Source organism: Phascolarctos cinereus, unplaced genomic scaffold (assembly GCF_003287225.1).
Source record: "Phascolarctos cinereus isolate Bilbo 61053 unplaced genomic scaffold, phaCin_HiC Scaffold_5;HRSCAF=322, whole genome shotgun sequence".
Lineage (NCBI taxonomy): Eukaryota > Metazoa > Chordata > Mammalia > Diprotodontia > Phascolarctidae > Phascolarctos > Phascolarctos cinereus.
The window spans coordinates 27,879,946-27,892,492 of NW_027555958.1; the positions used below are offsets into that span (position 1 = coordinate 27,879,946).

Below are 12,547 nucleotides of genomic sequence, written 5' to 3' on the forward strand. Positions count from 1 at the left end.
CTTCCTGTAGGAGGTATAACTTAATCTGGGTCTGGAAGGCTGGGGAGGGATGGGCACTTAGATGTGTAGGCAGAAGCACAGATGCAATGATGAGCTTGTCATTCACCCAGTGTGGCAGCGCTGTTCCAATCCCTCCCCCCCAGGTAAGTCAGGATAAATTTTCCTTAAATGGTATTGAGATCACACTTAAGTCTTGGTTGATTCCAAAGACTAAGGTTGAGGCTGTTGGCATTACTTCCTGGTCACCTGAGTGCAAAACAGGCCTGAGGAGCTCCAGGGGTGCTCGGATGCTTGACTGAGGGACCTCGGTGGGTAACTCAAGAAAGAGAGCTTCGTTCAGCTGAATCAGCTGGGGCAGGGGGATCCTCAAGACCTGTCCTTGTTGAACATCCTTCTCCCACTTATGTCCTTTTGCTAACTGTTGCATGACTTAGGAGTGTCTCATTTTGTTCCAATATCAGATCTAAACTCCTGGGGGAATTTAGATTACTAGCCTGTGTCAGGCCCTGCCCAGCCCAGTATCCTGGGGGTCCTTGGGGACTATGGTCAGACTGGGGTGCAGCATTTGTTGGAAACAGAATCAGATTACACTGAGACCAGGAAGGGAGCACCTAGGATCATAGATAGAAAGGTGGAAAGTCATTGAGTCTAACCTCCTCATTTTACCGATGAAGCACGGACACGTTCAGTTATTTGCCCAGCTCACACAGCTAGTTCACAGAGGAACAAAATAGCTCTCAAGTCATAACGTTTTAGTGTTTACAAGAACCCTTTACTATGAATTCTTCTGGTACCCTCCACCCCTCCGATCTGGGACCCCAGGAAATTGACTTGGAGATAGGGCAGAACAGGTGGTTGACCCTGGGCTCAGCCCTGAGAAAGTGGAGTCCACAAGGGGCTACCATTAGACAATTCTGCTTTTCTCACTAATATGGGAAATAGATTTTGTTGATATCAATGTGCATGGCCGCTTGTCACCATTTCTGCATCTAAGTCATCAGGGAAGGACAAAGTTTAGGCTTTGTATTGAGAGCTGTAACTAGGGCTGGGCCACAGTGGCTTTGCCTCAGGGCACACACGTTAAGATATAGTGGGATAGAAGCACCTGAGATTAGAGCCTAATTAGCAAGAATAATTCATTAAAGTAGGAAGTGATCATGGGCTCCTGGATCTCTGTCTCCTCTGCCATGGGGCCTTATGTCCTGGACTCTTTCTTCCCCTTTCAACTGAGCATGTCTTAAAAAGATACACCAGGCAGGTGTTATGGAATTTGTCCCTTGCTACCCCCTTCCCCATGCAAACCAAAATTGGTGATTACAGCTCTGTGAACACCATCTGTCCATCCATCCCACTGGGCCAAAAGAACCTAGACCTCTGTATGGAACATGGGCAAGCCCGTGCTCACCATCTCAGAGTCCTTTGGCAACGTTGAAACAGTTTACTGTCTACCCAGCAAGAGTAGTTGGTTACATTAGGAACCCAGCATGCGATGCTTCCTCCTCACCATCCCCAACTCTGGCAGCACTGGAGTGAGCTCATCCCTGGCTTACCCTAATTTCCTGTCTTCCAAACCACCACCAAAGCCTCCCCAAGCAGGAGTGGCCCTATAGGCTCCCCCCGGGCTGTTCATGGTACTCGCCTTGGGTGCAAAAAGCTGCTAGTAGCAGCTCTGGGGCCATACCTGTGAATTCAGAGTCCGTGAGATATTTGCTGGTCAACATCAGATACTCTTTCAAACCACCCAGGCTGTCCGGGTTTCCCCCCACCACTGCATTGAAGAGTCGGTCACGGTCAAAACGGTTTGGATCCGATGGGCTGCCAAGGGATGCAGGAGAAACAGGAGATAGAAGATTAAACTGGGCGGTGTCCCCCTAGGGAAAAATCTCTGCCCCTGTAGTGAATTTGGCTTCAGAGGCCCCACTACTGACTGGAGTGTTGACCAGAGGACTTCCAAGGTCCCATCCAGCTTCAATGTTCTATGAACCTCATTAGATGCCAACCCTTTATGGTCTGCCCCCAAGACCTCAGACATATCGGATTCTCCCAGTATCCAATGTGATGGTGCATTTTGTAGTATTGATGACTGATTAAGAATCACATGGTTGATTTAAAACTGGAAGAGACCTTGGAGGTCCACTCCCTTCATTTTATGTAGGTTCCCCACCCCAGGATTGAACCAAAGCCCATGAAAATCAGGAGAAGCCCAGAGAAAGTCAGTTTCCAGGCTATCCTAAAGAGGGAGAAAGCCTGGGATGGGAGAGCCGTCAAGAGCCTATAGGGGAAGAACACTGAAGGTCTTTTCCCCAGCTCCCTCTCCCTCTATCCAACCCCCCAATTAATGTACTCTCTTCAGTCTCCTCCTTGATGGACCAGGATTGGTCTTGGAGATAAGAAACGTGGGATTTAAAAGCAAAAGGGATATTAGAGATCTGGGGGGTTGGACCTGTTGCATCATGGACCAATTGGGCAGTCTGGTGAAACCTAGAGATCTCTGCTCAGAATAATGTTTTTAAATGCACAAAATAAAATGCTTAGGATTACCAAGACTAATTATTGCATCAAAATATAATTAATGAAGTCTTTTTTTTTAATGAGCGCACGGACTCCAGGTTAACGACCCTTGATCAAGTCCCATTTTACAAGGCCCAGAGAGATGATTTGTCCATGGAAAGAACCAGGAATACCCACTAAGACAAGCCTGATCCCCGGAGCCCTCTGCTTACCTGGGACCTACTCCTTTCCGGTAATTCAGATTAACTTTTATCTGAGGGGAGAAGCTCTTGCTCTCTTTCTGGAAGGCCGACTCCATTGGGGGCAGCTGGTCTCTAGATCCTCTCTCTCCCCGTAGCGCCAGCAGTGGCTGCTGTCCCCCCTTCCTGGTCACCTTCCGTAGTCTCCAGCCGGAAGGCCTGCCCTGTGTCTGGCTCAGGCATCTTGGGGCGGAGGAGGGTACCCTGTCTTATCTCTTCCCAGAGGTTCTCAGGATCTTCCCAAGAGGTCGTCTTCAGAAAGAAAGAGACTCAGAAAGGTTTTGCAAGGCCAGGCAGGAACAGAGAAAGAAACAAATGTTTTCCAAGGCCAGAGAGTGGGCAAAAAGCAAAGAGTACCATGAGAAAGCAGGAGAGCCAAGGCCAGCCTGGGAGGTGATGATTGGGGGTGGGGGTGGGTGATGAGTCTTAGAAAGACACTAGAGAGGTAGTCATGGAGTCAGAAAGAGCTGGGTTCTGGCTGTGTGATCCTGGGCAAACCACTGAACCTCTCTGAATCTAAAAGTTATTTCGTAATTTAATAAATGATTTGATTTAATGATTCATAATTTAATAAATTGAGTCAAAAGCACAATCCATGCTATAACACCGACATTGTAAAAACAAACAATTTTGAAAAACTTAAGAAGTCTGATTATTCCAGAGGACCAATGATAAAACACGGTCCCTACCTCTGAGAGCTGGTGGGTTAACATGCAGACTGAGACACACAGTTTTTAACGTTGTCAATATGGGAACCTGTTTTGCTTCATTACATGTATTTGTTACAAGGGTTTTAGTGTGTTTTTTTTTCTAGTGGGGGGGGGAGTAGGAAGGAGGCAACAGTAAGTGCTTAACAATTGAAAAAATAAAATAAAGACCCTAAGTTCCAACATCGGGGCTCACTGGTATTGGTAGAGATTTTCCTTATCAGGAATTCCCTGTACCAATGAAATCACAGGTCTGCCCCCACTTATGTTTATGTCTATGTCCATGTCTTTTTCCATGTCTGTGTCTATTACACATGTATACATACATGCACACATATGTGTACATGTATACCGCTCAGGTCTTTGGCTTTAATTTTACTTAGACTAGGAAGAAGAAGGCTACCCTAATGAAAAGAAAGACTTTGGGCCCAGGTGGCTTGAGATTGGCCCTATTGTATCCACCTTTATACCTGGGGAGGGAGGTGTTCTGAAAGTGGAGTTGAAGACCCCACAGGTCTTTGATCAAGACTTCTGAACCACAGTCCCTTGGTTTAAAGTCAAGGGACCTTGGAATGTGGAGGCAGAAGATGTGGGTTGGTATCACAGTACCCTAGATTTAGATCCAAGCCTGTTATTTTGCAGATGAGGAAACAGCGTCCAAGGAGGGGAAATTACTTTCTCAAAGCCTCGCTGATAGAAGTAATAGGTAGAAGATGTAAGCCTTAGGTATCAGCCCCCTGCCTTGGAACTTTCTTAGATGTGGAAGGGTGGCGATACTAGTAACTTTTGTTGTTCAGTCGTTTCAGACTCTTCATGACCACATATGGGTTTTTTCTTTTTTTTTGGCAAAGTGACAGATGAGGAAACTGAGGCAAATAGGGAAAAGTGACTCACCCAGAGTAACACAGACCGTAAGTGTCAGATTTGAACTCAGGTTTTCCTGACTCCAGGCCCAGCACTCTATCCACTGTGCCACCTAGCCGCCCTTAATTTGTAACTAGTAAAATATTAGTAAAGTGTTTTACTAAGACAGGCTAGATCGAGGAGACTAATCAGTGGTTAGGATACAAATGTGAGCGTTTACAAATCCAGGGCTTTATTGGGAAGGCAGGAAGGGCAGGGCGTAGTAATATAACCAGGATCTTCCCTGAAGCCCCAAGACCGACTACAAGCCAATGTGACGGTTAAGGCTTTGGATCTATTGTGGGAAAACTGTAGAAAGAAAACCAGGGATTTGGTTGGAGATAAAAAAAAAAACAAAACACCATACCAGAGTGGCTGGGTGGTGCAGTGAATAGAGCACCACGACTAGAGTGAGGAGGACCCGAGTTCAAATTTGACCACAGACACTTACGAGCTGTGTGACCCTGGGTATGTCATTTAATTCCGATTGCCTCCAAAAATTAAAAAATAAAACCCCAAACCATCAGGATTTTAATCCAGGTTCTATGCCTCTGGAGGCAAACCTCTTTCTACTGCAATGTCCTGTTTTGCTCTGCTGTTTAAGAGCTTTGTCTTCTTTGGCAGGAGGCTGGTGTGTCCTGGGTGTGCCAGGCACAGGGCATCTTTGCATTTTAATTTAATTGCGTGATGCTCTTTCACTTTGAGTACCAAATGGCATCGTCCTCACCATCTTCATCATCTCAAACATTACGTAACTGTGCAGCGGTACTGACTTGTTGGAAATAGGACTTCCGGGATAGCTTTGTGAAGATTTCTGAGAAACAGTATTTGGGAAAAGGTGTGGGGAAGCCACTGTCTATGAGAACACATCTTGGTAGTACTTTAAGGGTCATAGAGAGGCAGTGTGTGCTATGGAGGATAGAGAACTGACCTTTAAGCCAGGAAGACCTGGGTTCGAGTCATGCTTCTGGCACATAACGGCTGCAGGACTCTGGACAAATCAGTAAGCCTCTCAACACTCTAGAAAATTCTCTAAGACAATAAATTGCAGAATAGAGTGCTGGGCCTGGAATCAGGAAGACCTGAGTTCAAATCTGGTACTTCCTAGCTATGTGACCCTGGGCAAGTCACTTCACCCTGTTTGCCTCAGTTTCCTCATCTGTAAAATGTTCTGGAGAAGGAAATGAGGAACTACTCCAGTACGTTTGCCAAGCAAACCCTAAATGGGGTCATGGAGAGTTGGACATGAGTGAAAATGAGTAAACAACTACAAACTAGCCGGTATTGGTGGAGGGAATTTCCTCACCCGGGAGTTCTCCAGACCCCTGAAATAGGTCCAGTCCTTCTTTCTTTCAGATTTTCAAAGCATTTTACATATGTTGCTTCATTTGATCCTCCCAGAAGCCCTGAGGAGTAAGTGCTTTTCTTATTCATATTTTGCCAATGAGGAAACCAAGACAGAGAGCTTAAGTGCCTTCATCATCATCAGCAGCAGCAGCAGCATCTCTCTCTCTACATACACACACACACACACACACACACGTACACACACACATACACACACACACACACGTACACACACACATACACACACACACACACATCTGTCTGACTTCAAGTCCATCTCTCCATCCACAAATTTTCAGAAAGCCTACAGGATAGAAAGTGTGCAGTCACTGACAGCATGAGCCCCCACTAACAAACTGAAGCACAACCATTGGTGCCTCCCTCCCTTTCCTGCCCTTGTTCTGGGCAGCTTCAGTTAGCTCATCATCTGGTAAGGAACAAATTGCAAAGAAGGACTGCATCCTTACGGACGCCTGCTCATCACTGCAGGAAGAAAAAAAATCAGTATTTTGTGTCACATTTTTTAAGTTTCTATTTTTAAACAAAGTTTAGTTGTTAATTTAAAAAATAAGTTTAGGAGGTTTTTTTTTAGTTTGATGAATAAAAATAATGTCCCCAACGATTGAATGCTCATACATTCTTTCCATTGCATCACACCAACTCCTTATTTGGTTAAAAAAAAAAGCCCCTTCCAGCTCTGAATCTATAGTGCTAGCGTGAAACAGAGCCTGGGGGGAGGGGGGCTGTAACCATGGAGACAGTTTACTCCTGGGCAATCCCAGTTTCTGGTTCTATTGGAGCTGCACAGGACTTTCCAGTAATTACAATCATGGCAACAGTAGTAAAAATAAGGGTGATGGCCCATGTTAATACATAGCTCTAAGGTTTGCAGAGTAGTGTATGGACTGTCCCATCACGTACTAGAGGACGTTCACTTTATCTTGTTTATATGGAGGAAGGTCACAATACCTTTACTGTGGAGCTGGGGGTGGGGAAGGATGATTGGGAATCATATCTGGGTCCCCCAGCTTGATCAACTTTATTATTGAGTATTTCATAGAAGATTCAAACTTGGAGGTCACCTTATCAGAATGTTGGACTGGAAGGAGCCCTAAATTTGATATCAAAGACCTTGAATTCTACTCTTAGCTCCCTGAACTAGCTGCCTTGGGCAACCCCATTCAGGGTTTCCTTGGCAAAGATACTGTAGTGGTTTGTCATTTCTTTCTCCAGCTCATTTTATAGATGAGGAAACTGAGGCAAACAGGGTAAAGTGACTTGCCCAGGGTCACACAGCTAGTAAGTGTCAAATTTGAATTTAGGTCTTCCTGACTCCAGGCCCAGCACTCCATCCTGGTCAGCAACTTTCTGCAGTTTATTATGTTTGAGAATCGCTTAGTGACCTTGGGCAAATCATTTCCCCCTATTCATATCTCAGTTTCCCCATGTGTACAGCAAGAGAGGGGGGAATGGTGTGGACTAGATACTACCCAAATGAGTTCTACATCCTACCTAGATCCTAAGTCGATGTCTTTGCTGTACAGGTGGGGAAATTCAGGCCTGGAGAGGAGCAGGGACTTTGTCTGAGATTAGCTACTTGGGGCCAGAGCCAGCACTAGAACCCAGGTTCTTTTCACTGTATCCCACAAACTCTGTTTTCTAGATTTTCTAGACTCTTTGGAAGTCTACGGCTGAGCAAACTGTGCCGTGTGAATGGAGTGGAAAAGTCGATTTCCCCATGCTTTGCCAAATAGGGTGGATGTAAGGATATGAGGTTTCGTGGAAGGAGATACTTCCCAGCCATCCAAGCTGTTCAGAAATGGACACGGCCACTGTGGGAAGGGAGGGGCTTTAAGCAAAACTCAGGTTAGGAAATGACAGAGATGAGGAATTCGGAGAAACATGGGAGGATTTTCAAGAATTTAAGCAGAAAAAAAGCAAACGGAGCCAGAACAAGATACATGGTGACGGTACCGAGGAGGAGCAGTTAGGTGGTGCAATGGCTAGAGTGCTGGTCCTGGAGGCAGGAAGACCCGAGTTCAAATCCAGAGGCATAAACACTTACTGGCTATGTAACTCTGGGCAAGTCATTTAATCTGTCTGCTTCAGTTTCCTCGTATGTTAAAAAAAAAAAACCCTCCCCAGAGTTGTTGTAAGGATCAAATGAGCTATATCACCCCAGGAAAGTCACTTAACTGCTGTCTGCCTCAGTTTTCCTATCTGTAAAATGGGGATAATAATAGCACCTACCTCCCAGGTTTATTGTAAGAATCAAATGAGATAATAATTGTAAAACACTTAGCACAGTAGCTACAATATAGTAAGTGCTACATGAACATTAGCTATTATAATAATTATATATTAGTAATATTTATTAACAGCATATAATGTATAATAATGTCATACGGCATTAATATATTATATTACATATAATACATCATTAATGACTATATTGTAATGATAACCATAACAACATAGTATAGTAGCATATTAATATTGTACTATATATAATATATAATCTACACTATTACTCTCATATAGTTTATAATATATTGTTGATATTAATGTGTTATTGATATTATTATAATACTATTATGTGTTATTAATAATAGTAAATGTAAATGAAGAGGCCATTCAAAGGACTCCAGCCTCCGTGTAACTGAAAAGCCCCGAACAACCCTGGAGAATCCAGAGAACAGATCTTGTTACATAGTTTCCTTGCCTTAAAGAGAAGTGGGAGCCTCCGGGGCAGAATGCTGCATCCATCTCCAGATAAGGAGGCCATGGCATAGTTGCCTCTGTTGAACTATTTTTCTCTGTTATAAGGGAGGGTTCCATTTTGGGATGTGAATGTCTAGCAATGATTATGATGGGAAAGTAGAAGGAACCGATAAAAGTTGTTTGGTTTTTTTTTTTTAAAGTCACTTTTCTGGGAACCTATTTGTATTTTCCAGCTGCATCACCAGTCTGGCTAATCACTGAGTCCTTCTGTGGAACTCTGGGCAGGCCCTGAAACCTGTGGGATGATGTCACCAAACAGAAAAGTCATTTGCAGAGAGGCAGCTTGGTGGAGGGGAGTGAGAGCCTCTGGGTCAGTCAGACCTAGGTTCGAGTTCCGCCTTTGACACTGGTTATATGACCCTGGGCAGGACACGTTACCTCTCAGTGCCCCTGGCACTAAACTATATTAAAATATCTCTTACGTGGCAGAGCAGATGTAGCTCTACACAGCGAGAGGGTGGCCCTCACCAGGAGCCCCCCACATACTGATGAAATCGAAGGTTTGCTCAAATATATATATTTTTATATAAACATATGTGTATATAACATATATGCATATAAATATATGTATATACACACTGAAACACATGTGTGCATATGTGTTACATGGATGTATTCTCAGAAGATGCCATTGTGAAGGCAGGAGCCCCCCCAAACTCCCCAAACACGCTGCCAAGGCGGGCTCCAAGTTCCTGGCGTTCCCAGCCTTCGGTCTATGGCAAAGCACTGAGCACTAACCATTAGCTTGCCCTGCCTAGTTCTCTGGTCTGGGCCCCTCCATAAGGCCTTACCTAGGGCTCTGAGCCCCACATAAGGGAGCTTCCTGTACTGTACAACGTCACCCTCGTGGGCAAACTGAAACCACAGCTGTCACGAGGGCATGGTGGCCAGGCCTTCTAAGGGTGGGGAAGTAGCTCTATGACTCTGCTCCCAGGGCCCCTCTCCCCTGCTCAGCTCTAGGGTGGCGGGGGCAGCCTCAGTCTACCAGAAGTCAGGGTAGGGAGAAATGGGGCTAGGGAGGGGATGGAGGGTGAGAAGAGGATAGGAAGGAAGAGAAGAAGGGAAAAGAAGAGAGAGGGAAGGCAGGAGCAGGGCAGGGAGGGAGGCAAGGGTAGGACAAGGGAAGGAATGGAAAAAGGATTTGGGACGGGGCTGGGGACATGGGACGGAGCACAGGGTCCAGACTTTGAGGTAGGGCTAGAGACAGGTGTCAGTAACAGCGACAGAAGCCAGGGAGAGGGACATGGCAAGGCAGAGTACGGGAGTTCATCCGAGCCCCCAGGGCCGTTGGGGTGATGGCTCCCTCAGACCTGGGTGGGGCTGCACTCTTCACCCAGATAGAGCTGCTTCCTTGCTGAAGCAGCTGTGACCATAAAACCTTGATTCATGGCTTCTTATTACCATAGGCTCCTAAGTCTGAAAGCCATCTTCTGGCTGGCTGCCGGGAAGGATGGTTCCCTTTGACAGGCCCGCCTGGCCCCTGACCCTCCTCTCGGTCTCCTGCTCCCCAGAGCCTCTGCTTCCTCTGCATCCCCCCTGCACCCCACTTTCCTGACCAGAGCCCCACCCTGAATCAGACTGATGCCCCTCAGGCATCAGCACCCACCAGCCTCTCCCTCTGTCCGACATCTGCTCTTACCTCCCCCCTTTTCGTCTCTGTTCTCCCAGAAGGAATTCACAGCTGTCTTTATCAGGTCTCACGCCAAACCAGACCCAGGGGGGCAAAGGGTCCTGAGGTCCTGGGAGGCCAGTCTGGAGCCCCACCCCACTCCTCCCACCCAGCCAGAAACACAAAGAGAGACCCCCTCCTCCCGTCCCATTCCCCTCCCCTCCCACCAACACCCATTCATTTGCAGGGTCCTCTGACAGCCCGGACAGGTTCGGAGAAATGGGAATAGCCCTAGCTACTTACCCCAAAGGAGACTGAACAGCTGCCTGCCCTGGGCTGGAGATGGACAGGAACGTGAGCAAGCACTCCTGGGCTCTGGGGCTAGGTCCCCTGGTCAGGCTCAGGGGGAGCCCCGGCAGGGCTGGAGGTTCAGAGGCTGGACGGGAATGTCCTAGACCCTGATCATCTGGAGAGGGAGTAAGAAGAGCAAGGAGGAGGAGAGGGGAGGGGAGGCCCCAGGAAGGCACCTCCTCTAAGGGGTGTGCCCTGTCTTGGTTCCCCCCATAGATGCACAGCGCACACACAGGGCTCTCTTCTCAAGCAAGTCTCCTGCGGGGTGATAAGGAGTTAACTCCCTCCTGCCTGGTCAGCAGATGGACCGATGGGAGCTGCAGAAGTCAGGAGTCAAGGGTAACTCCCGCCCAGCCCGGTGGAAGGAATCAGAGATGACTGGCAGCCTGCCAGAGCTTGTGGGAAGAAGCCCCCGTCCAGAAGGGTCTTGGGACTAAGGTGGCACCCACCAGTACCACATGCCGGTCTCAGGGCTGGGAGGTTGGGTGATGACTGGGTTAGAGGAGAGCCTGCTCGATGCAGGGAAGAGTCCTGGCCCTGGAACCAGAACACTTGGGTTCGATTTTCCCCTCTGATGAGTACTTCCTAGGTGGCTGTAAGCCATCCACTGACTCCCTGGGGCCTCAGTTTCCTCATCTGTCAAATGAGCCTGGACAAGTCGGCTTCCAGCTCCAGATCTATGCATCCCTGCCTGCTGAGCTGAGGGATACCAGGCGGTATCTGGGCCAATTCCTCCTCACTTTCTCTGCTCATTGGAGCTGATACCACACTCGCCTCTGCATTCATCTACACTCTCCTTCCTTGACCAAGCCCCTGAGGACACACTCGGGGAGTGCTGGAGGGCTGCTTCCCCACAAGGACCTTCGTTCCTGCTCCAGTCCAAGGCCAAGGGTTCAAGCCCAGAAGGTCAGGCTATTTTTTTTTCCCAGCTGAGAGTGAGGAGAGGCCTAATATAGGAACCTGAAACCCTAAGACAGCTCCCTCTAAGTGTCTGAGAGTGCAGCTTGGTATAGTGGGAAAGGGCTGGATTTGTAGACAGAGGACCTCTCTGTGAACCCCAGCTCTATCACTCACTCTACATTCTAGCCAGACTGTCCTTCTTGCTCCCTGGACAGGACATCCCATCTCCCACCTCTGCACCTTTGTACGGGCCTTTCCCCACCAGTGCCTGAAATGCTCTCCCTTCTCACCTCTGCCTCTTGGAAACCTTACCAACAAACTGTCTACTAAGTCTGGCCCATTTTGACCTCCTCGGTTACTAGTGAATCAGAACTACTCAGACCCCCAAATTACTTTGTAATTCAATTCCATTTGCTTATCTGTGTTTCACCCCAGTGAAAGCTAATCTCTATTGAAAGCAGGGACACTTAGATTTTAGTCTGCATACCTAGCACCTAGCATGGGAATAACACCTGGCAAATAGCAGGACTTAATAAATAAACACTTATTAGATGGGTTAGATGGGCAGCTAGGTGGCGCCATAGTGCACAGATCGCTGGGGTTGGAATCAGGAAGACTCATCTTGAGTTCAAATCCAGTCTCAGATACTTACTAGCTGTGTGACCCTGGGCAAGTCACTTCACCCAGTTTGCCTCAGTTTCCTCACCTGTCAGATGAACTGGAGAAGGAAATGGCGAACCACTGCAGTATCAGACATGACTGAATAACAACAGAGGAATGGGCGAGTAGATGAGTTTGCTCTTGACCAAATCCCTGCCCCTCTCAGTGCCTCGGTTTCCTCCTCTGTAAAATGAGGTGGTTGGGCTGGTTGAACTCTGAACCCCTTCTTGCTGTCACGTTCTATGCTCCTACTCCCATTCCCCTGCACGTGCTTCCTCTCTTGCTCCATGTGAGCTCCAAAGCCAATTCCAGAATGAAGCCCTCGGTCCAGAGCATCTCTTCATCCTGTGCATGAGACAACTGGCCTCAGAAACTCGCATGCTTCCTGTTGGGCAGCCAGCAGGGAGAAGAGAAACCTCAGCATCCCTCAGGAAGAAACTCTTGAGGTTTCCCTGGGATTTCCTCAGGCTCCAGCCCACCCTCCCCCATCACCCCTTCCATTTCCCTCCCCAGAACCACACCTGCACCACCGTCCAGCA

General features: G+C 47.5%; 1 protein-coding gene across 1 annotated transcript in view; it reads right to left on the minus strand.

Annotated features, from left to right (window-relative positions):
- TRPV2 (transient receptor potential cation channel subfamily V member 2) overlaps positions 1-10,609 on the minus strand; it is a 41,009-nt gene extending 30,400 nt beyond the window's left edge. The window contains 4 exon segments of the mRNA XM_021006990.2: positions 1,682-1,815; positions 2,724-2,845; positions 2,847-3,002; positions 10,401-10,609. Coding sequence (XP_020862649.2) covers positions 1,682-1,815; positions 2,724-2,845; positions 2,847-2,933 — 343 coding nt within the window. The 5' untranslated portion in view covers positions 2,934-3,002; positions 10,401-10,609.
- Between the last annotated feature and the right edge of the window lie 1,938 nt (positions 10,610-12,547).